The sequence below is a fragment of the Penicillium soppii genome (genome assembly GCF_028829465.1).
Source record: "Penicillium soppii strain IBT 18220 chromosome Unknown utg000010l, whole genome shotgun sequence".
Lineage (NCBI taxonomy): Eukaryota > Fungi > Ascomycota > Eurotiomycetes > Eurotiales > Aspergillaceae > Penicillium > Penicillium soppii.
The window spans coordinates 1421575-1447685 of record NW_026643240.1 but is presented as its reverse complement, the minus strand read 5'-3'; the positions used below and the strand labels follow the sequence as shown (position 1 = coordinate 1447685).

The 26111-nt window shown below is 47.8% G+C and overlaps 11 protein-coding genes across 11 annotated transcripts; 4 read left to right on the top strand and 7 right to left on the bottom strand.

The window, feature by feature from the left end:
* Positions 1 to 348: 348 nt before the first annotated feature.
* Positions 349 to 848, bottom strand: N7529_011206 (uncharacterized protein; the record flags this gene model as incomplete). Its single annotated transcript, XM_057246732.1, has 2 exons — positions 349 to 708; positions 786 to 848. 2 exons carry the CDS (start codon positions 846 to 848, stop codon positions 349 to 351), a joined length of 423 nt encoding a protein of 140 aa, XP_057092081.1.
* A 54-nt stretch (positions 849 to 902) lies between these two features.
* N7529_011205 (uncharacterized protein) lies at positions 903 to 1242 on the bottom strand (the record flags this gene model as incomplete). Its single annotated transcript, XM_057246731.1, has 2 exons — positions 903 to 1017; positions 1085 to 1242. 2 exons carry the CDS (start codon positions 1240 to 1242, stop codon positions 903 to 905), a joined length of 273 nt encoding a protein of 90 aa, XP_057092080.1.
* Positions 1243 to 3464: 2222 nt separating this feature from the next.
* N7529_011204 (WD40 repeat domain-containing protein) lies at positions 3465 to 4760 on the bottom strand (the record flags this gene model as incomplete). The annotated part of the gene is made up of 5 exons (XM_057246730.1): positions 3465 to 3601; positions 3669 to 4265; positions 4341 to 4436; positions 4485 to 4688; positions 4751 to 4760. 5 exons carry the CDS (start codon positions 4758 to 4760, stop codon positions 3465 to 3467), a joined length of 1044 nt encoding a protein of 347 aa, XP_057092079.1.
* A 1295-nt stretch (positions 4761 to 6055) lies between these two features.
* N7529_011203 (WD repeat PLAP family protein) lies at positions 6056 to 8559 on the top strand (the record flags this gene model as incomplete). Its single annotated transcript, XM_057246729.1, has 3 exons — positions 6056 to 6103; positions 6194 to 6647; positions 6701 to 8559. 3 exons carry the CDS (start codon positions 6056 to 6058, stop codon positions 8557 to 8559), a joined length of 2361 nt encoding a protein of 786 aa, XP_057092078.1.
* Positions 8560 to 8840: 281 nt separating this feature from the next.
* On the bottom strand, positions 8841 to 9864 carry N7529_011202 (NADHX epimerase; the record flags this gene model as incomplete). Its single annotated transcript, XM_057246728.1, has 5 exons — positions 8841 to 9278; positions 9335 to 9429; positions 9484 to 9549; positions 9613 to 9721; positions 9778 to 9864. 5 exons carry the CDS (start codon positions 9862 to 9864, stop codon positions 8841 to 8843), a joined length of 795 nt encoding a protein of 264 aa, XP_057092077.1.
* A 267-nt stretch (positions 9865 to 10131) lies between these two features.
* Positions 10132 to 10741, top strand: N7529_011201 (mitochondrial 37S ribosomal protein bS16m; the record flags this gene model as incomplete). The annotated part of the gene is made up of 3 exons (XM_057246727.1): positions 10132 to 10208; positions 10321 to 10537; positions 10697 to 10741. 3 exons carry the CDS (start codon positions 10132 to 10134, stop codon positions 10739 to 10741), a joined length of 339 nt encoding a protein of 112 aa, XP_057092076.1.
* A 1949-nt stretch (positions 10742 to 12690) lies between these two features.
* N7529_011200 (uncharacterized protein) lies at positions 12691 to 14514 on the top strand (the record flags this gene model as incomplete). The annotated part of the gene is made up of 1 exon (XM_057246726.1): positions 12691 to 14514. One exon carries the CDS (start codon positions 12691 to 12693, stop codon positions 14512 to 14514), a length of 1824 nt encoding a protein of 607 aa, XP_057092075.1.
* A 1341-nt stretch (positions 14515 to 15855) lies between these two features.
* N7529_011199 (mitochondrial 37S ribosomal protein mS45) lies at positions 15856 to 17221 on the top strand (the record flags this gene model as incomplete). Its single annotated transcript, XM_057246725.1, has 2 exons — positions 15856 to 16323; positions 16541 to 17221. 2 exons carry the CDS (start codon positions 15856 to 15858, stop codon positions 17219 to 17221), a joined length of 1149 nt encoding a protein of 382 aa, XP_057092074.1.
* A 1784-nt stretch (positions 17222 to 19005) lies between these two features.
* Positions 19006 to 21388, bottom strand: N7529_011198 (CheY-like superfamily; the record flags this gene model as incomplete). Its single annotated transcript, XM_057246724.1, has 3 exons — positions 19006 to 19395; positions 19452 to 20104; positions 20158 to 21388. The coding sequence occupies 3 exons, from the start codon at positions 21386 to 21388 to the stop codon at positions 19006 to 19008; spliced, it is 2274 nt and encodes a 757-aa protein (XP_057092073.1).
* Positions 21389 to 21993: 605 nt separating this feature from the next.
* On the bottom strand, positions 21994 to 22713 carry N7529_011197 (uncharacterized protein; the record flags this gene model as incomplete). The annotated part of the gene is made up of 3 exons (XM_057246723.1): positions 21994 to 22394; positions 22450 to 22509; positions 22566 to 22713. The coding sequence occupies 3 exons, from the start codon at positions 22711 to 22713 to the stop codon at positions 21994 to 21996; spliced, it is 609 nt and encodes a 202-aa protein (XP_057092072.1).
* A 904-nt stretch (positions 22714 to 23617) lies between these two features.
* Positions 23618 to 24949, bottom strand: N7529_011196 (PQ-loop repeat-containing protein; the record flags this gene model as incomplete). The annotated part of the gene is made up of 7 exons (XM_057246722.1): positions 23618 to 23931; positions 23984 to 24040; positions 24087 to 24216; positions 24266 to 24356; positions 24438 to 24523; positions 24604 to 24638; positions 24796 to 24949. 7 exons carry the CDS (start codon positions 24947 to 24949, stop codon positions 23618 to 23620), a joined length of 867 nt encoding a protein of 288 aa, XP_057092071.1.
* Between the last annotated feature and the right edge of the window lie 1162 nt (positions 24950 to 26111).

Sequence of the window (26111 nt, the reverse complement as noted above, 5' to 3'; positions counted from 1 at the left end):
CGTCTGGGCTTGCCCATGAGAAGATAGGAGTAAGCTGGCCCACTAGACACGCGAGACCCATGCTTGCCCAGCCACCCTCGTTACCAGATACAGTCCACACTTCAGATGATGGGGCCTGGCCTGGCGACCTCACCCACATTGGCACCAGGACGGCAACGAAGCCAAAGATATGAAGACCCAGGATGATGCCCTCCAGTGGAGGCAAAAACTTGGCGCCGTAGGTGTTCACCAATGTGCCAACAGATCGCCATTGTCAATAGGGTTCCGTGCCACGCTCATAACCATAGATATATCCCTCAGTGCCGGAGTAGTTGAACACGAGCCGATGATCTCAAAGCTAGGGATGAATTAATCGGCAATGTTTTGAATGTAAGCCCCTGGATGTGCTCTAAAGCTGAATATTACGTCTAAACCAATAGTTGCTGGTCGCGCGCTAAGCGGAGAAATTGTTACAGAAGAGCAGGGACTAACTGAGCTACTTCTGCTGCTTTTAATTGACTTATCGCTTAAACTTGAATAAAAATATTTCTCTGCGTGTTCTTTAACAAAGCCAAGCGATGTGGGAGCGGGTATAAAAATGTTGTTTGATAATTGATACTTAAGTTCGTGACGTGGAGGCGGATAGCGGTAAAAGCGAGCTCTTTTGGAGTATCGCTCCTCTGGCTTTGCTAATGATTTTTGCGCTTCCGCTTTGGCGGCATTCTTTCTCTTCCTTTAGCGCTTCGGTCTTAGCTATATAGCTTTGTTTAGCCTGTAAATGCTATGCAAATAGTGTCGGAGACTACGTTCGTCGTCGAAAATTTGGCCACATCCGTATATTGACTTCGCACTCTGACTTTGATCTCCATTCAGATGTTGCGCTTTAACGTGTTGCCTGAAATTACCACTGGTTAGCTAGTAGTCTAAGCGGTCTTCGGCGGTAAGATCTTTGTTCCATAGCAAAATTCTAACTTTGATTTCGAGACTTGAAGATCCAAAGCAATCTCGCGTCGAATGTAGTCGTGAATATAGGTACTCCTGTCGGTTTTTTTTCTTGACTGCGAACATTAGTATAGTTTGATCATTCTGCAGCTAGACAGCTTACCGTATAATCTCTTTATTACAACCTATAGCGGGGCAGCGACCTTTGATAGGGCTTTCTTGTGGAAGATAAACCATATCGAAGTTACGTTCACAGTGACTTTTTAGGTCTTCCACGAAAAGGAGCAATTCATAAAAGGAAAGCTCGCCGTTAAAAATCATTAAGGATGAGATTCATACAATTTCAGGCATAATTAAAGCTTAAAATCGCGTGCAAACGTTATCATAATTAAGCACCTGCTCCTCTTTACCTTTACTGAGAATTCTTTGATCTCTCCATTCCCGTATCTAGCTGCTTTGATATCTCTTCAGCTTAGAAAGGCGGAATCGGACCAAGGTCTTTCTGTAGTTTAGTCGCTCCGAAGTTATAGATAATCTGTCGCTATTTAGGGCTTCAAGTTTCTCGATCCGATTTCTGATCTCGACCAATTCCGGCTTTAGCAGGATATTCTCCTCGACTTCCGCTGGGAGTTCCACTAGAAATCCGCGCTTATAAAAATTTCTAAACCCTTGGAAGTACTCAATGTGACTTGACTGGTCTTCCTCGCCTAGAACGGCTGCGACAGTATCGATCGAAGAGCAGTGTAGCAGATAGTCTTCAAGATACGTTCCCGCATCTTTTTGTGTCCGTATATTTGCGATACCAAATAGGGCACTATGCTGAAGGGCAATAGCTAGAAGGATATAGCCAGATGCGAACTGTGGTTTCTTGGTGTCATGGATTCCAATTCCAAACCTTCAAATTATATGAACGTGTAAACTCTCATTTATAGGCAAAATATTAAGGAATATATATATTGTTTACTCACATAGTGTAGTCTGGGTTTCGATTATTTTTAGCTAGACTTGATTGACTTTCCACTCGACCCTCTAGGGGGCCGTCGGGGATTGAAATAAAACCAGCTTTATGTGCTAGACAAAAATTAGCCTAGCACAACTGCAACGTCAGAATATACTCACCTTATATCTTAAGCCCCTTTCGCCTCAGTCCTCATGGGCTGGTATAAAAGCTCCAATTCTTGCTTTGGTAAAAAGATATAGTTGAAGAGCTAGCGTGATGATAGCCTTAAGTAATCCGGGGATGAATCAGCGATGATCCGATTGCCAAATAGATAATCTCACACGGAGAATCTTTCGTGGTGAAACTGTGGTCCGGATCTTCAACATTCTCAATCTACCCTTCACTGCCTGTTAATGTTCTCCTGATCCACTGTGTTGTGGTTAGTCTTGCTTTAACGTAGAATTTAGCAAAAGCTTACGTTATATATCTCGCTCCGGTCTTCCATCACAATTTTGATTTGGAATTCTTCTTCAAACCTACCAAACAGGCTTTCAGTACAATTGAGAAACGATATTATCACCGGTCTTCCATTCTTACTTTTCTTGCCTCGCGCGGTATGACCATATCAGCGGAAAACTTCTTTATTATAGTCTGGAGTCGCACAGCCTGGCCCAGATTTGTAGTCTTTGATTCTATTTTGTTCAACGAACCTAAGAGCAAGTCAGCAACGCACACGGCGGGCAATTCTCCTGGACAAACACGTCACAACTCACTCCATCCAACGACGGACAGCGTCGGAATACATCCTCTTGGTCTTGGGTATCCGTTTATCCTTGTCACGCATAGCATTCCCTTCTGCATGAGCGCCAAAAACATAGCCGCTCTTTGCTAGTTGCTCGGTGGCCTCGTCTTGCTGAGAAAAAAGAAGGTCTTTTGGCCCATGACTGAAAGTATCCCGACAAACGCCGGAGAGAATAAATTGAAGTAGAGATCAAAATAAAGGATAAAGAAAATCTGTTCTGTAGGTTGAAACGAAGGGACGTAGCTGCAATTTGTACTTCACGACTTAAACGCAGATCTTAGTGTTTGATAAGAGCAGAACACTTTTTTCTACGCTGGTGCATAGTACCTCAAAAGACACGGGCACGGTGAAAATTGAGGTCCATCAAAAATTAGGTTGGAAGATACACAGAACTGTGGGGCAAAGCGCTCCTTTCGGTATGGGCTGAGCGTCGACTGGGTGCTCAATAGATACCTATGGTAAACATCTGAGTGATCAGTGATTCTGACTCTGAGCGCCCTCATAAAAGCGGCGGCAGCTAAATAGGAAAGCCCCACCTGGCATAGAATGTTACGTATAGTGACCTAGGTATCAATCTCATAACTCACACTGAGCTTACTTTCTTTGTATTATGGGGGTTGAGACATACAGTCCTGCAATAGCCAAAGTAGACGATATTGCGTATTCATTGGAAGGATACAAGTGGATTTCAATATTAGAAAAGGCCACCAATAATGAATACACAAGGGCCGCCAATGGAAAGTGGAAACACTATGTGCCTACGATGTTTTCTGTACACTCTACCAATGATGAGAGTCAAGTCTATCTCCACAGCCCGTAAGGCTCCCGGCAAGCTTTCCACAACTTAATCGTTCCGTCCTCACTACCGGTTCCGTAAAGCTTGCCATCGGGGGAGAAACTGACAGACCAGATAGGACCATGGTGACCCTTTTGAACCTCTGTACATAAGGATTAGCAAGGTTGCAACCAAAGTGCCAACATCACAGCACCAACGGGGATACATACCAAGCTCTTCATTCGTGTTCAAGTCATAAACCCGCGCCCAGGTATCATTCGCACTGCCCGTAACCAGACGACCAGACTCACTGTTGACAGCCGCACTGGCAACGTCATAGTCGAAATCAACCTTCTTAAGCAACCTCCCAGGTTGCACACCATCGTAAAGATAAACACTCTTGCCCGCCGCAACAGTCAAGATACCGGAGTCATTAGGTCTCGTCGCAAGATTGTTAAGCTCACAAGATCCAATGGGCCCGTCAACCCCAAGCTCAACTATTGGGTGACGCGAGCGCAGATCCCACCACCGGACCTTCCGGTCCTCAGCTGCAGTAGTGACGACATTGTAATCCTGGTTCCAGACAATAGACTTGATGGTGCCGTTGTGAACACCGGCACCTATTTCATAGCTTGATACCCCGTTTTCTGTTGTTGCACTTGAAGCTGATGGAGTTGGGGGTGTTGAGCTGCTGCCTCCGCGCGTTAGATCGAAGATTCGGAGCTTCTTCTCTGCGCCGCCTGTTGCTAGGACTTGAGGGTTTGCTTGAATGGGGAATGCTACTGATCGCACGATATGTGCGTGTTGCAGAGTGTGTAGACATTCGCCTGTGTAGGTATCCCAGACCTTACTGCAGGGTTTGTTAGTGGGGTTTGTTTGGGTTGCTAAGATGGGGGGCTTACGCTGAGAAATCGGCTGCTGCTGTTGCTGAGATGGCGGCATCTGCCGAGAGTCGGGCTTGCCATACGGCACCTTTGTGGCCAAGGAATGTACCAATCCTGACTTTTATTAGTTTTACTTCTTTCAGTTCGGGTTCTTGGCCGTACCAGTCTCCCGTAATGCCATCACGAAGCATTGGGTTATTATCTGTGGTTTGTTAGTGAATGCAGTGATTTCAGGAATTTGACTTCTCACACCTTTGCATGATGAAATAAAATAATATTGCTCGTCTTCAACAGTGGAAGAGAAGCTCAGATGCGTCACTGGACGAGAATGTCCGTGGCATGTCAAAGGGACTACCTTCGGGATATCTAAGAGTGTTAATAAGGATGCACACATTAAAATGGATACCATATAAATCCAAATCACTCACCGGCAGCCATTTTGTTGATGTGAGAACGTTTGCAAAGTTTCGATGGTTTTGATGTTTGGTATTGGAGGGGCCAATCACGGCAATGAGGCGCTATGGGCCAAATAGACCACAAGTGATCTGATATGAAGATGTACTTTCAGGAAACAGAATCTTCGCTATGTGTAGAGAAGGAATATAAGAGATTCGTCAGGGTCGTCAAATCGTCAAGCAAAGACGTGGGGTTCGATGAACATATGACAAAGGATCGAAGAAAGTGGGATATTAGACTCGGGTAATTTTCCGTCTCAATAAGGAGAGAAGACCTGAAACAATGAAACCCCTTCTTTCAAAGAGCTGATATCGACTAAAACAAGTCTCGGTATCGAATATCGAATTTCAATTTCGCCAACGGGCCCGTCGCCCGACAGCCGATCATCTTATGTAATGATACGCTAGTCCTATCAAGGTATAATTGGTAACACGTGAGGCTATTCTACTTAAACGACCATCCTGGCTTTACATCGGGATGTCTTCCATTTCTTTTGCCTAGACGGATTATTTCTTTGAATTATATCAATGGATATGATTCATGCCCTTGGGGCCTAGGTACAACCATGATTTGGCTTCACCGCCAATTCCCTTGGAGTATCCCACAGTAGATACTTTCTTATTATGGCGTAGTACGCTTTCGTGAGGGGTGATAATATGCCTAGGGGCTCCCTACTTCAGAAAGGGCTCCCTATTTACTCTACCATTAGCTATATTAAGCAACGAACAATTGTATCTATCATAGGTAGTCTATAGTTACTCTTGGTAATAACTATCCTTCCGGGGATTCATTCTACAACCTTCCAAGGCTCAACCAGTATATGTCGATGCAAATCATATATACATCAATCAGTTTCGTATATACGCGTAAGTACATATGTATATACCTAGGTATCTTAGGAGTAAAACACCTCGTGTAGCTTTACATCCTTATCACTAGTACTATAGCGAGGGAAGAAGCTTGGAAACTTGATCCTAAATATCATATCTCTAGAGAGGGGCAACAGAGAGGCAAAAGAGAGGCAAAAGAGAGGCAAAAGAGAGGCAAAAAGAGATGTAACAAGAGATGTAACTAATGGCTTTCTAGCGGGTTCCTTTTGTCGTGACCGCCCACCCACGTGATAGGTGCTCAAGCGGGGCCATCCCCGGGTCAGGACAACAAGGACAACAACATCTACGGAAAGCTTTAATTAACTATTGGACCCGCGGTAATTCCCTCGACATACTGTTGCTACGAACTCCACTTCATTTACTTATTCTCCCATCAACGTTTTATGTATGCCTGACTTCAAGCTCTCAGCAACTTTGGAGGGCCACGGCGATGATGTAAGGCTCCTGTCCCGGCGTCTGTACAAGATGCTAGTAATCGCGCAATCCAATCCACGCACATGGCTGACAGTTTTATCTTTGATATAGGTTCGCGCAGTGGTCTTCCCAAACCCCAATGTCGTCCTCTCCGCCTCTCGTGATGCTACGGTTCGACTCTGGAAGCTCACATCGACTCCACCTCCCACATACGACTACACCATTGCTGCCCACGGCAGCGCCTTCATCAACAGCTTAGCCTATCTTCAACCCACATCAGACTTCCCCGAGGGCCTTGTTCTATCTGCTGGACAAGACGCAATAATCGAGGCTAGGCAGCCTGGGAAAGCTGCGGAGGATAATGCAGACGCCATGCTTCTAGGCCATGGCCACAATGTCTGTGCTTTAGACGTGTCCCCAGATGGCGGATGGGTTGTCAGTGGTAGCTGGGACTCAACTGCGCGGTTATGGAAGGTGGGCAAGTGGGAGTGTGATGTTATTTTGGAGGGACACGAGGCAAGCGTGTGGGCTGTGTTGGCCTACGACGAGAACACAATCATCACAGGTATGCTGCCATCGGGTAAGACTACCGCCAATTCAAAACTGACCTCTAATTAGGCTGCGCCGATAAAATGATCCGGATGTTCAATACTTCGGGAACCCTTCTTGGAAGCGTACAGAATTCCGCCGACGTCGTTCGAGCCCTGTGCAAGCTCCCCGCTTCACATCCTTCGGGGGCTCAATTTGCTTCGGCTAGCAACGATGGAGTGATTCGTCTTTATACACTGAAAGGCCAATTGGTTGCCTCACTCCATGGCCACGAGAGCTTTATCTATTCGCTTGCAGCGCTCCCATCTGGTGAGCTTGTGAGCTCCAGTGAAGATCGTACCGTGAAAATCTGGAATGGCACCGAATGCGTACAAACCATCACCCACCCTGCCATCTCGGTGTGGAGTGTTGATGTTTGCAAGGAGACCGGTGATATCGTCACTGGCGCTAGTGACCGAATTACCCGTGTATTCAGCCGAAGCCCGGAACGCCAAGCAGCCCCGGAGACTGTGCAGCAATTTGACCAGGCCGTCAGAGAGTCAGCCATTCCAGAGCAGCAAGTCGGAAAAATAAATAAAGAAGAGCTACCCGGCCCAGAGTTTATTCAACAAAAGTCCGGAACTAAGGAGGGTCAGGTCCAGATGATTCGGGAAGCCGATGGTAGTGTGACTGCTCACACCTGGTCATCGGCAACACGGGAATGGATTGCCATTGGTACAGTGGTAGACTCAGCCGGAAGCAGTGGTCGCAAGACTGAATATGCTGGTCAGGACTATGATTACGTCTTCGATGTTGACATTGAGGACGGCAAGCCTCCACTGAAGCTTCCATACAACGCCTCGCAGAACCCATATGAGGCCGCCACCAAGTTTATTGGCGACAACGAACTTCCTATGACATATCTTGATCAAGTTGCCAACTTCATTACTCAGAACACCCAAGGCGCCACCATTGGGCAATCGTCTCAAGAACCCGCAGGTGCCGATCCCTGGGGTTCAGACCGACGCTACCGCCCCGGAGACGCCCCGGCGGCTGAAGAGTCTCAACCGTCTGCTCCTGAGCCCCGGCCAAAGGTTCTCCCTCAAAAGATCTACCTCTCAATCCGCTCGGCAAACCTCAAACTTATTACGAAGAAACTTCAAGACCTAAATACGCAACTCGTGTCTGACGGATCAAAGGGAATTGCTCTGAGCCCCGCGGAGATGGAAACGGTCATCGCCTTGTGTGGCCAGCTAGAATCATCTCAGCAGCTCAAAGACTCACCCGAGGTCCAGTCTGGAGTGCCCTTGGTTTTGAAGGTCGTCACAACTTGGCCTGCCGCTAATCGACTCCCTGGTCTAGATATCCTGCGTCTACTAGCAGGTGCTTCACCTTTCACAGCAAAGGCCGAGTACCAAGACGAGAATGTAGTGTCGGGCCTCATCGCCAGCGGTGTCTTCGGCTCCCCTCTTAACGTTAACAACGCAATGCTCGCAATGCGAACATTCGCAAATCTCTTCGAGACAGCAGAGGGTCGCGACCTGTCCATCAACTCCTTCGATCAAATCCTCGCAGGAGTGAAATCCGCCTTGTCCAACAGCGGTGCCTCGCCAAACCGCAACCTCACAATCGCCATCACGACACTGTACATCAACTTTGCCGTTTATCTCACCTCGGGGGACCGGAATCAAACTCCCGAAGCTGCAGAACGGGGCCTGGTGCTGCTCGAAGAGCTGACTCGGATCATCGCCGGAGAAACGGATTCGGAGGCGATTTACAGGGCTCTCGTCGCGCTAGGAACCCTAGTGGCAGCTCTTGGGGAGGAAGTGAAGAGTGCGGCCAAGGAGGTCTATGAGATTCAAAGTGTTCTTTCAAGAGTCTTGGTTTCCGGCCCTGGAAAGGAGCCGCGCATCAAGGGTGTTATTGGCGAGATTCAAGAGGCTCTCTAGGGTGATATCTCATTCAGTGTGCATAGATAAGAGACACCTTACTTTCTAACGACGACAACGCTATTCCCAAGTATGGGCTTTTATTACATGTTATTCTCACTAATGCTAGATGGATCTATTACATAGTACATAGAGTATCTGATCAGCCTTTTCATTGCTTGACTTGCCCCAAATATCAATGACTCGACTTTGAAATATTGGTAAACTACATTCATTGAGTTGAAGCAGAATCAATGGATATCTGAGATAGTACTACCACCATGAAGCATATACTACCACCATCACAATCGACCTTCAGCATCAACCCCAATTTCCAAAACTTGATCCACACCCTGATACTGCGGCAAATCAAGCCCGTACTTCTGCGCCAAAGCCTTAGTCAAGAATCTACCTCCAATAAAATGTCTGCCCCGATAAAACGCCACACAAGGCTTCGGCGCCGACAAACTAATAAGCGCACTAGGCATAAAATTCGCACCGGGACCTTCCTTCGGTGGCCCGCTCTGAATATCCCACGAGCTGGGCGCGTCAACACTCAGCACAGGGACTTTAGCGGACTCGATCTGTGTAACGATATCACCGAAGGGATCGCGCAATGATCCGCCGAAGGAAAAGCCAAAGATTGCGTCAACTAGTAGGGCGCTCTGTTGAAGGCTACTTGGGAATTGTTCGGCTGTTATGAAGGGGACGGAGAGGTTGTGGAGTTGTGTTTTGAGGCGCTGTGGGGTGGTTAGATCATGTGTGTGCTGGGTTGGCTCTGTTATGGTTTACCTACTTGGTAGAGCTCGTTTTTGCCTTCTTTTGGGTAGTAAACTGATGGTACGTAGCCGAAATGTGAGAGGTGGCGAGCGGCTACTAGGCCGTCTCCTCCTGTTGAGTTGTTAGATCGCTACTGCTGCGAGATGTGGCTGGCGCTTTTCTTACCATTGTTACCTGGTCCACAGACCACCAGGATGTTCTTGCCTGCATTAGGCGGGTGGAATCTCCAGACTGATTGCGCATTTTATTAGAAGTCCTGAGTGATGACTTATTGTATAGATTGTTGGAGCATACCGGCTTGCGCAACAGAGAGTCCAGCTAGCTCCATTAGTTGATCTAGAGACCAACCGCCGGATTCCATAAGGTCTTTGTCGAGCGAGGCGGCATCCTTAGCCGAAATTGCCTTTTTTTAGTTGTTAGCTTTCATGTATCTAATATCCTGATATCAAACAGCCATACCCTCAATGCCATTGTTGCTGGTTTACTGTAGCGACGGATGAAAAGAGGAAAATGTGAGCGTGGGCGAGCTAGTATGGTGCGGAGCATATGATTTGAAGCCCGCTTAAGCAATTCTGATAGACTGACTATTGAAAATTTGACAACAACTTGGTCAGAACAAAATACCTAGTAGCTGTGATGTTATAGATCGAGAGGTCCTCACCATCATTACATCACTCCACGCTAGTCCGCATTTGCTCATATCGGAGAAACCGTTCATCCGCAACTCCCAGAACTTTTGCGGAGGGCATGCTGGAGATCATCAAACGAACAATATTGCGCCAACGTCAATTGAGTACCATCACAACCGACAAAATGGTCGTCCGAATCCGCCTAGCACGCTTCGGCAACAAGCACAACCCCTTCTTCAACATTGTTGTTTCGCAAGCCCGGTACGTGGTTCCCTCCGCAAATGAATATCTGGACTTCTGGAAACACCCGGGCAACACCAGAAACCCGTTTCCCTAGACCAGAAGATTTCTCATATTTTACCGATGTTTGAAGATTTCAAATTGACTTGTGTTCAGTTGTGCCCGCGGCGCGAAGCCCTCTCGAAGTCATCGGCACCTACAACCCCATCCCTAAACGTCCCACGAATCTGTACGATGAGAACGCCGATGCCCGCCCATACAAAGAAATCTCACTCGACAGTTCTCGCGCAAAGTACTGGCTGGGTGTTGGTGCGCAACCCAGCGACCCTGTCTGGAAGCTGTTGAGCATGGTAAGCTTATCCGATCCTTGCTTTTGTGCTTTGATAGTGAATAGTCTGGGAATCGTATGATGGGTGGCTGTTGGTTATCATCGAACGGTCGATTTGAGCAGTTGATATCATAGAAGACATCATTCTTGGATTGCTTTGACTGACGTTGTTGCTTTCTAGGCTGGCTATGTTGTGCCCAAACCTACCACCTACCACAAGGCTTAATTTCACTGTGACTCAATAATCGGTGTCTTACTGGCTGTGGCATGCTATCCTCATTCCGACTACGGCTAGACTGTTACCCTACCGAGGGAGCCTTTTACACCCCCGACATTCTTTGTGGCATCGGCCGAACAACATTGGGGAACCTTGGAACGAGTCTAGACATGAGCCCATCGATGACGGATAGCAAGTCACCGATGTATTTTTTTTATTTTGTTTGGCATTTTTGGCGTTATTGAGTTGCCTTGTGGGAACTTCTCTGTATATTATGTGGCAGGCTGACTGCTTTGATTCAATTTAAGCGGTATATGAGCCGCAGCATGAATACCTCCGATACGACTTAAAATTGCTCTTAAAGTTCTGCCTGTGAAATAAAAAAGTAATGGAAGTACCGAGGTAGCCTTAGTGTTACACATAGACTGTACTTATTAACTGCATGTGCGCATTAAACTCTCATATGAAATGAGGTCGACGACTTGAATGTTTTGGAAGTCTTTGAATGTACATATGTAATGTGTTGTATTCTGAAGGTTTAGAAGTGAAAGGTGGTAATTGTAAGTAAGCTTCTCACAAATGCAAAATATTGACGCGCCTATGACCATTTCAGGCACAATGTGACTATACCTGAAGAAGTAGTGCTAATAAAGCCCCTAATGGTGGCGGCTTCTCTCCACGGCCCAACCAAATGGAGAATCGCCCCCTCGATAACACCAAAGTCATTTCCCCATAGCCAATCCCATGTGTCGCTGGAGTCACCATTGGTCAAATCTCATAGGATCGCCGGGTTTTTGACTTTTGCCGATTCCACGGTTTACCCATTTTGACGCTGTGCGAGTACGATATGGCCAATATACACATGTACTTCAGGGCTATACATTGAACAAACATACTAGTAGATCATACTACGTACATATGTACTATGACAGTCTGGACTAAAAATGCAAGTCCGTTAGAATGTATCACAACATGCTCTGTGTAGCGAATGTATGTACTACTAAATAAACGAATAATCAGATAGTGGGATATTGAGTATTTGGTACTAGCGAATCTTTCAGACCTTTTGATTTGCCCCTTATGTACATGATGGATTTTTTTTTATCATCCATCTGACTATGTAATCCATAATAATCTGTTCTAAGGCCGGGGTATCAACGGCAAGCCGCACTTGCATGGCCGTGCTTTTCTAGAAGAGACACATTTATAAGATCCACTCCCAACGTCGATCTCGATCGAGTATAGCAACAACATGTTTTTCTCAAATAAGGAAAGACAAAAAAAAAAAAGAAAAAAACGAAAACCGGGGGACATTCATACGGGGCACGCATCAGGGCACGCACTTTTCCTTTTCTGCAAGCGGCCATGTTCCAGGGCCACTTGGTAAAACTGTAACCCTGTATTGTAATTACATTTGGCGGTACATACTTCATCATATTGATCTATATACAGATATAAGTATCTCCATTGTAACGGTATGGTTCCTTATTGAGTCGCGTCGTGAACAGATCCATGGGTCTGGCACCTGGGCCTTTCCCAGGTGGTCAACGTTCCGGACCCGGACTCTTTTCTCTTCTTCCCCTCCCCCCTGCTCTCTCTCCCTCTCTCCCTCTCTTAACCAACACACTTTTCAACCTCTCCCTTTGTATTGCATCTATTTTCCACCATCCTTATTATCGCGATAGTTTCCAGTCGCGCATAGATCACTCCGCAAATCCGATGAGACATCCAAGTGAACTCGACTATCGATCGAATCGCTAATCGCCTTCATTCGTCTTCATCGCTGCATCGCGTTTCCGGTGTTGGATTTCTGTCGCATTCAAGATCGCCGCGCTTTACTTCATTTTTCAGTTCCCCGCGACTCCTATTTATCGAACCTCCTGAGCCATACCCGTGTGTGATCGCGAAACCACCTCCCGGCCGGAAAAAAAATTCAAAAATTCAAAACTCGTGGAGGGATGAGCGGTAGCTCTAGCCAGTCCACTCGTACGAGTCCAGGGTCTTTTGGAACCACACAGCTCACCGAGTCCGTGTCATCTGGTTCATCGCCCCTACAGCAGTCACTCTCTTCTTCCCAAGCGCCTTTGACGGCTCAGCATGCGATGTCGACCGACGTGTACAGTCCGACTGCGTCGCAAGCGCCATCTCTGAACAACACATTCTCCTACCCATTCTCTCCCATCGGTACCTCGGGCTCCTTTGATAACAACATGCGCTTGGGTGATACTGATCGCAATCTCCAGGGCCTGAATGGCCTTGGTCGCGCCGGCAACGGAGGCGCGATTCTCATGCGCAAACTCCCACGAAACACTAGTCGCGAAGCACTTCGCAGCATGCTGCTCTTCGCCAAGGACCTTGTTGACGCGGATTTCGTGACATTGGATCTGCCTGAAGACGAGGGATTCTTGACCGCGATCGCGCGATTCACTTCTCTGCCGGCTGCCGAAGAGGCCAGATCCCTTCTGGATGGCAAGCCAAACTCCAAGAACGACGCCAAAATGATCGTCGAAATGTATCCGGGCTCCATGGGTTCCAACCTATCGAACACGCGTCGCAATACCATCGACCACACAGCGAGCCGTGCATTGATGGGGGTTCCCTCGAACGGTCCTCTTGCGCGCCAATCTTCGCGTTTCAATGGCACTTTCCAGAGCTTGGAGAGACTTTCAAACGCCAACCCCAACCAGGCTATAGGCGAAGGTCTTCCGACTTCCGAATCAGGCTCGCGTATGCATAGCCTTTTCTCCCCACAATCTCCGATCGGAAACGGCATCGATAACTTGCCTCGCATTACCGGAAAGTCCATGATCGATGAAGACCCAGACGAGGAAACTGGGGAACTGCTTAAGGATCCGGTTGGATATGCAGAGAACGGCCACTCCACCAATATATCCGCCGGGCGCCGGGCGACCAACCCTACAATTCCGGTCAACCATTTTGCCAACATGTCGCTATCGACAAACATGTCTTCTCCCCCTTTGCCAAACTACCCTGGAGGTGGTGCGCAACGCATGGGTGGTGGAACACCCGCATCTGCATACCCTAGCCAAGGTCATGGTTTCCCATATAATGCTCAACATACCCCACGCCATAGTCTTCCTGCTGCGAACCCCAATGACCTGAACCCCCCTTGCAACACATTGTATGTGGGCAACTTACCCCCGGACACTTCCGAAGAGGAGCTCAAGGCTCTTTTCTCCAAACAACGTGGGTACAAGCGACTTTGCTTCCGAAACAAGCAGAACGGCCCTATGTGCTTTGTTGAATTCGATGAGGTGGCCATGGCTAGCAAGGCGCTTAATGAACTCTACGGCTACAAGTTGTCCAACAGTGTCAAGACTGGCATCCGTCTCAGTTTCTCAAAGAACCCGTTGGGTGTGCGTTCCGGTCAACCCGGCAGCATGAACTCCTCCAACTCGGTCTCTAATCAGGGTGCAGCCCCTGGAGGAAGCAGCTTAAGTGGAATTCATAATAACATGTTCTCGGCTGTCAACGGCCCCCCTCCTGGACTGGCAGCACCCCCTGGACTTGGCATGGCCATGCCCGCGCCACCAATGCGCAATGGCAACATGCACACCCCGGTCAACCCCCACCCGGGATTGATGAACAACGGTTCCTACAACCCCAACTCGGGCCTTGGCATCAGAAACGGAGCCAATTCAATGATGATGTCGCCCCCACCCCCAAGTAGTAGTGGTGGTGGTGCCGGCGGTAACAACAACGCGGCGTCGAACCTCAACGGCTATCCTACCTTCTACCCCGACTACATGATGGGTCGCTAAGGCAATTCAAGCATTATATCGAGATAATGTCTGGCATGTTTGAACGAACTGGGGTATCTGGCGCACTGGGGATCTGTTTCGTTTCGTGAGCTAGATCAGCATTCGGCGGCTGCATAACTTCCGGGAGTCTTGTTTCGGATTTGCTTTCTGAACTCTTTTTTTTTGTTGGCTTTTCGTCGTTCTATTGCATGGGAACCTGGGCGCTCTTACATTCCTTTTCTTTTTGTCTGTGATTTTTTCGTCTTTTTTTTTCCATTGGGAGGATTGCATTTCCGGTCATTGCCAAACTTGTATTCTTATTTGGTCGGTTTGAGGCGCTCGAGTAGCGCATTTGTTTCTGTCGGCCATTGCGTTTCGTCCACACCTTCATACCCTCGTGATTTGCTGCTTTGCTTATGTTTTCTATCGCTTATGGATCCAGTGTTACACGCAATAAACACTAATGAGTGATTGCTGTCTGCCTAATCCAGGAACTTGTACGAGCTGTTATCTGTTTTATTCGACGTGATTCCCCCTTTTTTTTACATCTATCCCCTGGATCTGGATCTTTCTCGATGCATCGCGGTGCGTGGATCGAAAAGGACTTTTGCTGATTTACTTTGCCTTCTCTGCGATGCGTGTTTATTTTTTATGCAGTACGACAAGAAGGGTCTTATGTGGCTTTTTTTTAGCTCTTCTAATATCTTTCTCCACTCGATGGCATGAGCTACGGAAGGACATGACATCGGCTTATGTCGACCACATATCGACCCCAGGCGTTCACGTTGATTTCTTTGACTCTCTGCCTACGAATTTCTTCGACAGGTGGAGAAGGCGTCCGGCTCACGTTGGTCTGACCATGCATTTTGCTTGAAAGCTTTGCTTGCATTGCCATTCCCTTTACATTGGGTCTGATCTATTACTATCTTTTTCAAAGTCCCAGGAGAAGAATGAGGAAACGAAGCGGGTTGTTTATTACTATTTTTTCTTCTTTCTCTTTCTGTTTACCTGCCTTGCTTGGTGATATGATACCAATCCATTTGCTTCGATCTGTACTTGATACAATGGAATCCAAGTTGTTCAGAATCAAAAACACGTACATATTTCATTTCAGAATCGAGTAGAATGTTTACTCAGTTTGTAGTTATGCTGTGGATATAGGGTCACGTGAGGCCACAGACTACCGAAAAGTTTCTTCCCCTGCAAGACCAACCCATTTTCCGCTTCAACCCGACAACCTCCCATCCTTCAATTACTGCTGCGAGAGGTCAATGGCAGCTGGATCTCCTTGATTCTTGATGTTCAGCGGTTTTGATTTACTTTCTTAATTCTATTCCCTCATTTCCCTTCATTACCCTCAATATGGCACCCAGGATACAAACCCAGCGTGTGTCCAACGCCCTCCTCCCCTACCTCACATCTACCTCCTCATCTTCATCAATCTCTTCCCTCCCTACTTCATCATCCTCATCACAATGCCTCTCCAGGCAATTTTCTGCCACGGCAGCACCACAAACAAAGCTCCGTCGGCAAATGTTTGAATGGCTTTCCAATGAAGGTGCCTCTTTGAAGCATCATATTCCTGGGGAGACCAACTATGTCACTCGCATTAAAGACCGCGGCGATTCGGCAGTAACACGTCCATTCCCCAACAATCCACACTTCTTCAGCGAGCCTATTCTCAGTGAGGAGCTGCGAAATGAGGTCTACAACCGTGTCGTCGGTCAGAAGAAGAGTCTCCGCGCTGTTAGTGTGGAGCTTGGAATCGATATGAGGCGTATTGCTGCTGTGGTCAGATTGGTCGAGCTAGAGACCAGACAACGGGCACAGGTAAGAGCAACTTTTCCTATGCTTTCTTGCTCCTTATCAAATCCTTTTGGACTTTGCTTTCCCCTCGACGCATATGATGAGTCACAAAAAATCGATTAGTCTTGAAGACACCCACATGGTTAAACCTTACTTTTTGAACTGAACTGCGCTATCCCCATATTTTGGATTCTTACCTCATGTTTTTGGGTCTCGTGACATAAACTAACGAATCTCAAAGGGCAAACCTCTAGCACTGCCATATGCTCGCGCCATCCACGAGATGGTCCCAACAACCCCGCTAGCCCAAGGCGGACGGCAACAATTCCACGAACCCATCAACGACCTCCCCGCCCACCCGCTGACAGGTGCACAAATTTTCTACCCAGTCCCAGAATCCCGCACTTTCAATCGAGTTGAAGCCGCACGCGTCTTCTCCAGCGCCCCAGCCCAAACACATGACGAAGCACGCGAGATCTCACACCCCTCTGACCTGGTGGAGAAAATTCTCGAAGAACCCAATACCATCGGCTGGGTCGGCAAGGGAGTCAACCGCCGTCAGATTCTGCAGCCCGCTGATGTGCGCATTCCCCACCCGCACATGGTCGCCCTGGAACGCGACCGCATCGCTCACCCCAATGAGCCTCGTGCCGTCGCTGAACGCCAGGCCGCGCGTCTCGAGCGTCAAGACAAGATTGAGCAGGAACGCCGTGATGCTGCCGCGGCTCTTCGTGAGGACATGCTCAAGAATGTTTCTCCCGAGCAGTCTCGCTTCGAGTACCGCATCAAGGAGACCGTGTACACCAAGGAGACTGTTGGCCCTGATGGCCGTGCTCCTTGGGCTGTTGGACGCCGGTACGGTGTTCCTCACCGTGACCGCACGCGCGGTGAAGTCAAGATCCCTACTCATGTTGAGGCTTGATTTCCGGGTCCTTAGTCGTCTTTTGTGTTTTTGAGCATCTTTCTTGGCCACGGCCTTTGTAATTTTACTTGTATGCATACTCGTGTATGATGAGGTGGCTAGTCTTATGTACCTATACCAAACTATTTGATCATTCTCACTATCTCAACGGTCCCTCGAACGCAGCATATCCGCTTTGAATAAGATGTCATAATGGATATGCATACTTAAGTTAAGTCCATCCAGCTCAACTTGATCCCAGCGCTGCAACACTCGCAATGCCAATCCAATCTAACCCAAGCGCTTCGCCCAACAAAACAAAAACAAAGACGCGGAAGTTCCACATAATCATAACCACATAATCATAGACCGGCAATAAACAGTAATATCAACTCTCACATCTCAACGAGCCTCCCCAACAGACCGACACCGACCCCTCCTACTCCCAACCCAACCAGAAATAGCATCCGACTCAGACTCGTCCTGTCTCGTAGAACCAGACCTCTGAAAGATATTCCCAATGGAGGCGAGAGCACTCTGGAACCATGTTGGTGCTGCAGACTGTGTGGTGGGCTGCATGCTGTATGCGGGGTTTGGCTGGATGTTTGGTGGTACTTGGGTTGGCTTGAGCTTGGATAGTGGAACGCTTGGAATAGATGCAGATAATGGGAGAGCAAGGAGGCAGGTAGCACAGCTTGTTTATAGAGGGTAGAGAGCAATGCGAAAACCAAAGAAAGACAAGAAAGAAATGCGGCGGGGATTAAATAGATACATACGAGGCGAGAACAATATCACATGTACAATGGGGCCAGACAAAGTCCGAGTTTCAAAGGTTTGATCGCCTACGTAGCTTGTATCTCCATATGTAGTCAGCTGGACGAGTGGCCGAGTGCAGATTAGGGTGGGTTTGTGTTGGCTGTTTATAGGTTTGGTGGTACGAGATGATTCTCGGGTCTAAATTGGGCGGGATGCTTTGATCTACGGTTGTGTGATTGATCATGCCGATTACCTAGCTGGACACTGAGGGGGTGATCTGTTGAATGCTATGCAGAATGCCGTGATTGGGTCGCTGTGCATGTTGATTACTATTACGTTTTGACTGTGTCGAAGGCTGAGGATCGATGGGTTCTTTCTTAGAGGTGGTTCGGGTCTCGGGCCTATCAGAGTGATTTATATTGGAGTTTCTTCTGTTCTGAAAGAGAATCGACCAAATATAGCTCAACAAAGCTGAAACCAGGTTGGAAAAGCTAAGATGCCACGCTTAGTATAGCTACATGGGCTATTTCAGAAATTAGTGAGATAAATAAATACAAGACAGGAGGATATAACAAGTTCTCCAGCCAAGTCCAAAAAGTATAGAACTATACATTGAAAAAGGATGAGGCATAAGGACATCTCGTTCGTATACAAGAGGTGTCCACAGCATGAAGATGAAACTGTAAACAAGAACAGGAAATCCATCTGACAAAAGAAACAGATTTAACAATGAAAGCGGGTGGCAGAAGCGTATGCAGCCAAGTGACCAAGCACAGATATACGTAGCCATGCAAAAAAGCAAACAAAAAACAACCACCAACGACAATAAATAGTCCATGGATGCTAGATCTCAAGAAGATAGTTCTGCCCTCAAGGCACGATGAACAGTGAAAGAGAAGAGAAAAAATGACACATTGCTATGCGGGGTATCCAATGAAAGAGACAGTCAAAGTCGAATCAAGCAAGCCATGAAACATCGTTGAGGATAAGGACCGACCAACCCCGACCCCAGGGCCGAGGCACGGCACCCATCCCACGACAGAACGAATTCATTCAGGAACAGTGCTGGCATCGCTAGTTGGGGCCGCGTCTTCGGGAGTCAACGGCTGTGGACTCGGATCCGAAGGCGAGTCCAAGCTATCCGGACTGCCGCTGCCCCACGAGTCTTCACGCAGGCTATCTGCGAAACTAGGCCTAGGCTGAGAGCTGTCTGTTTTCTTAGCTGTGCGAGAGCTTGAAGGAGATGGTGGGTCCTCTTGTGGGATTTGTGGCGGATGGCCGCCTTGCATTGGACTTGCTGCCGAGTCGACGATAGCTGGGGAGGCCTGGGGCGGGTTGTCCATGAAGCCGCGCCATTTGCGCCAGCCTTCGAAGTCGATTAGCGCTTGCATGCAGCCCCATTCTGTTACTTTCTGCTCGAGCCACGGGAATCCAACGGGCTGGGCGAGTTGTTAGTATTGGGATTGAGTGGTTGGGTCGTAGGGAGGGAACATACCTTCGTGAGGAAGTCGTTGCAGCCAGCTGCCAATGCCTCGTGTCGATCACTTTGTAGACTGCTGGCTGTCAAAGCGACGATAATGACCGGGCTCCGGAATAGCGAGAGGTCAGGCAGAGTATCCTCTCCGCTAACCGTACGGTTGAGACCAGGTCTTCTATCTGCGGCAGACGCATTGGACGCACTGAAACGTCCCGATGCTGTCTTTGGGAAGACACCGATTCCATTCAACCGTTCCAATCGCCTGATCTCCTTTGTTGCATCCAATCCGTTCATGACAGGCAGCTGGATATCCATGAGGACTAAATGGAATCCGCCTTGTCGCCATTTCCGTACAGCTTCTTCGCCGTTCGCTGCACACTTCCAGCGCACCTTCAATCGCTTCATGAAAGCCTCCAAGAGTTTTTGGTTGATGATATTGTCTTCCACAATGAGCACGTTGATCGGTGGAACCGTTCCGTCAATCAAACCCCCAAAGCCCGCCGCTGGGGATGTGGCGGCTTTCGATTTTCGAGTTGATCTAGGTGAAGATACGGCCGGAGGAGTATGGGTTTTGACTTTAGCCTGCGGGGACTCTACAGCCTGTGGCGCGGGGGGTGTAGGCACGGCGGGAATGGAGGCGGCAGGGATAGGCTGGGAATGGGGAGTGGATTCTATGATATGTCAGTGATCATTTCGACTGGATTCAGTGGGTTTTATAATATACCTGTTGTACCCAGGGCTTGGGTATGGAACGTGGGCGAATTGGTTTTATGTCTGGTCAGTGGAGGCCGTTGGTGATGCCGTGTTCTACGGCTTCCGGGGGAGGGCAGTAAAGGAGCAGAGCCCGTGGTAAGAATGGATATCGATGGTGCAGCGACTGTCGCTGGCGCAGCCGCTGGGTGCGAAGACGGTGTTCCGACATTGGGATTTGGCGGCATGAGAGGGAAGTAATCGCCGTGTTCGCCAGGTTCTGCTTGATGGTGCGAATACACTGAATGACGCGGTGATGGTTTCGGAGTCCGGCGGGTCGGTGCATCAATCACCAATGCTTCCTCGATTCTCTGCCCGCCCGGATAGTACGAGTCGAGGATAGTTGCCAGGACTTCCTCTGGGCTCAAAAGTCGCTCCGGGTGGACTTGTCGATTCGAACCTTCGCGAGGCGCAATTCTGATCACGATATCGGGCGAGTCGAAGCTCCTCCCTAGCGAGTTGACATATTTCATGATCACCTGGTCGCGTAGCTCATCGACCACCGCGTCCTCCAAGCACGGCACCAAGGTGGCTGAACCACCGGGTCGTTTGACCCAAATCCGGCGTTGTACCATCGCACGAGGAACGGCGGGAATGAGAGGGCCCTGGTCACCTTGCGAAGAGAACAAATTGCCTTCCAATAGGCCACTAATCAAGTGCTGTTGTGTTGGTGGGAGAAGAGATTGACGACGGATCGCAAGGCTCGGGCGTTTGCTTGACGTGGGAGTAAAGTAGGCCGCAGAGGGTAATCGACCATTCGTAGGCCACTCGATAACAGTATTCAGTGTTGGGGTCAATTGAGGTTCGATTTGAATGGGTACTGCGGCTTTCAAGTTGGACTGGAAGGAGGTGCTATCGGAATGCTGAGGAGTCGGTAACGGAGGGGTTTCAAGGGGAGATGGAGGGTCGCCCGATAAAGGTGTAAGCAGGGAAGAATTATACGGTTCGGTCAATGATGGTGTGCAATCACGAGTTGCTTCGCGATGATGTTGTTCCGAGATGGAGGAATCAGGTTCTTGTGGAGATTCCTTTCTCTGATCAGCCGCAGCTTCAAGATTCGGAGAGGAAACAATGCTGTAAGATAGAGATTTGGAGTCGAGACCAGGGGAGTTTGGGTTGGGGTGGACCGGATCCGTATCCGCTTTTGGAGATACTCGTCCAAACAGTTTCTTCTTCAGGTGTGATATTCGGTCTGGCATCGGCATCGTGATAATTTACATTTCTGTAGAGAAGAGAGAGCGAGAATCACGCGCTGTTGATGTCCGGCTTGGGCCGATTTGGGTACTTTGGTCCGACCTGGGGATAACTTCAAGTGTCAAATCAAAAAGCCAACAGACACTGAGAAAAGCCAAAGTAACTTGAAAACCAATAAACCCCTCTTTCTTTTCCTCTAAGAAAACGAAAAGCAATGAGGGGGGAGCTTGCAGAAGTTCAAACGTCACACAGAACTAGTCGATCTCCTGCTGACCCAAGCTCTTTAATGCTGAAACAACCCGCCTTTGCATATAGTGTGGACATTGATATATTTGATCTTTCTATAAATACTTTTATCTTGATATTATTTGTGTAATTACTTTACTAAACTCCCTTGCAGCAGCCTAGTCCTTACAGGATGAAGATGCATTGCTGCTTTACCGGCACGTCTGGCTCTGGAAAAGGGGCTTTACCTGGAAAGTTACTGGATTATATTCAAAAACGAATATATATTAGATCATGATATAACCCATTGTCCAGTGCACTGCTATGTGTCCCCGTATGCTGCACTATACCCCTTTTAAACTATGGGTCGACACTGGACACTTCCCAAAGACTAGCCAGATGCCGGGGCAATCGTCCTGACAGTAACTGGCGTGTTTCCGACAGCTGCTTGGTCAGTTGAACCCCAAAGGAGAATATACCAGCCATCCTTGCCAGTCGGTTGGGCATAGAAATCTGCATTGGTCTGATTGAGGATAACAGTATTCCCGTATAGCGTCCATACATCGGTCAATGGAGCCGAGGTTCCAGCTGTATTCGATGGAGCACTTGCATCTGTGCCTGACGTTCCGTTTGAGGTAGTAAATATGACCGGGCTAGTTATGGAGTCTGTATTGGCTATAGCTAGCAGGTTGGTGGGGGAGACGCTACCTCCTGTGGTGAAAGCGGCAGGCGTAGTAGTGTTGGTGTTCTCGGGGTGAGCCACCCAAGTTGTTTTGCTGTCACCAAATGATACTAAGAGCAAATGAGATTTTTTTTCTCCCAAAGCTTGTTTAGAAAAAGCACTCACTGGTGACTGGGAACTTGTTGGTTGCATTTGAGAGATTTATGTCACCTAATTGAGCTTGACCTGGTTGGATGCTAGAGTTAGATATGCTTTCACAAAAACCAGATGGAGATACAAACCATCTGCATAAAATATGGGCAGTCCATTAATGTCATCGCCGTATGCATACAGTCTCCAGGAATCAGCATCCTGTCGCTTTTCCAACGGATGCGCCGAGCTAATGGCTCCGCAAAGCGCAATTAACATGATAAAGTTGATTGAAATCATTTTAAAGATTGGAATATTAAATGGATACTGATTCACAAAAATTTTGTAATCTTTCAAGTTGATATATTGAGCCTCCGGGGAGTTTCACCCTCAATATATCTGAAAATGTGTCGTCTTTGATGACCCAAAAGCAAAGTAATACCTAGCTTAGCTTCAGCAAGCTGGGACTCTACCCAGACAGTGTTGTAAGAAAACCAATTGTATTCATTTGTGTATTTTCCCTTTTGCATCTCTTCAGACTCAATATACTACATATTACGTACTTGGAATCTTGAACATCCTCTCCTAGGCTTCCATGGCTAAACTGATCCTGGCGCATATAGTCACACAGTGGAGCATTGCGAATAATGAACCCAATCGTGAGAGAATTTCGCGGTCACCTTGGTTGACCCTATATTCTCCGAGTGGTACAAGTACGATATGCCACGCGGCGGACTTCAAATAGCCTTCCTTAGTGCAACACAATTGCATATGAGTTTTGCACACGTCTCAGATCTGTCCGTTGTGGAGCTTCGTTTACCTAGTCTACCTAGTCTACCTAGTAGAATATAGCCGATAGCTGACAATATCTCGCGTTTTCTTAGAATATACTGGAGGGCCGATGCATTATCTTCGGTATATCTGGGTTGCCCCAGTCTATAGGGACAAGTGTAGAGCTGGTGAGGGATTGATTGTTCATGGCCCACTAGATCGGACTTATGCTACGTGGGGTGAATATGCTACGAAATATGATATCATCGAGATGATCCAGGTCTCTAGATTCTGACTTTATTAACGCTTTGATATGGCCTGTACAGGAGGCCGGGTGATACTTGAGTAGATTTTATTGCCATCTCGGCAGCTATCAAAGATCTTTCCTTGAACCCTATATGAAGCACAGGCACTATCATACATCATATAGCCATCAACACTTTTCAATTGGCTCCCTTTGTCCAACAATGGGTGTCAATGTTTGTTCTGTCCGCATGTGATTCTCAACATCCCCAGGGATATCAGCTATGATACCTTTCTCGAGATCATGTGTCTCCTGTGACTCTTGTGTATAATTCCTCTCCAAGGAAAGCAAATCATCAATACTTTTGCCCGAAGCTTTCGCTTCTTTCCGCAGCGCACGATAGCGGACCCGCCAGATAATATGGCTAATGTATATGCCTGCTTCGAGCACAACGACCACAATATACATGATGCCACCTAGGATATCGAAAGAGCCCTGCGCCGCTAGAACGTGTTTGTTTAGTTGAAAGTACAAACACAGGGCTGGAGAAACTACCTAAGGCAAAGAGCGAGAATAGTCCGCCCAACGTGTCGATGGAGAGGAAGACCCAATCTTCTCATGTCAGCTGTCATCCATCAAGTGCATAGGTCAAACTCACTAAATCCGATCACTCGCCCATTTCTCTTCCACAACTCGAAATATGGCGGGATCAGGCCGGCGCTAATGAGAAGAGCGGCTACAACGCCAACCAAGATATCGGGCCATGTCACGCCTTTATTATATGGTATCTGCAACTTCCAATTAGACATGGGGCAAAACCTGCAGACGAGACCATACCCTCAACGTAAGAATGAGAAGGGCTTCCAACCCTCCAAATAGAACAATCATAGCCAAACATAACGATATGGCTTTGGTTTTGCTATAGTCACTGTTGCACCAAATCAGCATCGCATCGAGACAGAGACATCTGACTATAGCTATAGCAATCACATAACACGACCCAACTCACTGGTTATAATAAAGAATCTGACCCCACCCAACAAGAGAAAAGAACCCGAACATCTGCGGCTGGATCTGTAATGGGATATTCACTTGCTAGCAATCTAGCGGTCAGCTTAGAACATATCCAAACGATACCGAAGCCCCCGCGCGGATAATTGGATGAATCCACCAACCTGCAGGATCAGATACGCGCCCATTGGAACCGAGCCTGCATGGATTAATCATAGTTATCAGCAAACCCCAATTCCAGTACATGTTTGTTTGGTTTTTTTTTATTCCCTTCTACGTCGGGAACGTAGTTCATAGATTATGTCCGCATCAAACAACCATAACTTCTCAATAATAAAGGGGAGGCTTGGTCTTACAGCTTGCCCATAGAAACATCATTGTAGCGGGGAATCCGTCAGTCTTTTTGCGTCGCCAGTTATACCATATTTGCGGTATGAGCTGGATGCACCAGAGGATTGTGCCGATTGTGCCGAGGACATTCGATGCTAGGGTGACGTTTCCTGAGGACATTTGGTTTGCTGTGTGTGGTGGTCGAGGTTGATCTGCCAGGCGAAGTAATTATATTTTAGTAATTACGAGAACGACTGATATCGTGTATAGTTCGACTGAAGGCCCAAGAAGAAGAAAATCCCGAATAAGAGCAGATAGATATCTTTCAACGTAGCCAGCAATGCGGGCTAGTACTTATACTCCACACGGCGCAACGCAACTACCAGTCTGGGTAGATAGACGCGGATCGAGGCACGAACGGGAGTAATTCTAGCGCGAATCAGTGAAAGATGTCCGTCAAATATCCCGGGCCAGCTCTCAGTTTTCAGTGATGAGATGCAGAACACAGCGTCTAGCAGAGACTACGAGGGATTCCCAGAGGCCTTGGTTGGAACGGTCATGCATCCCGGTATCGCATTCAGCAAAAGCACGGTGCAGGAAACAGGATGGAAGAGAAGAAGAGCCAATAGCAGGAGTGATAGAGATGCAACGCACCACGGTGATAGGAGCAAGCAGCGGTGAAGTCTGATGCAGATGGAGACCTGGTTAGGATTGGTTCTTGATCGAGGGGTCTTGCATTAGTTCATGGGCCGTGACTAGTATTTAGGTCTGGGAGAACTCTACCAGATTGTCTGGGAGTTCTATCGTCTTTCAACAACGGTAGAAAGGAATGAATATGATGGGAATGGGGTATGTTTATTGATTCGTTTCTTCATATAATTACAAGCTAATCGAAGGTCAAATCCCCGCTCTGGGGTCGGGAAACCGGGCTCAAGGTCTGCCAGAACAAGGGTTTGCGATGCTTATTGGAGAGAGGGGAATATTGGGAGTGGAGCTAATACTAGAGGGGGTAATAAATGGAGAAGGTGCTTCGACCTTCGGAGTTGGGGGTTTCTTATTCTCTTCGGCTTTTATCTTGCCGATCTGATACGCAATGACCTGGATCGTGCGGTGGGGGTAGAGGGGCGATGAGCCGTTGAATAAAACGGGCATTAAAATGGGGTCTGGGGATGGATTTTATACTATACACATGTAGTTATATACCTACATTCAGTTGTATGTACATATGTGGTAAGAGAGGACAATGGATTGTTTATCAATTCTCCGACGTACATACCACACGTGGCTACCCGCATAGCCTTTTGACAGGCCGAATTTTACTTTTTAGTACTGAGAGTCTGAA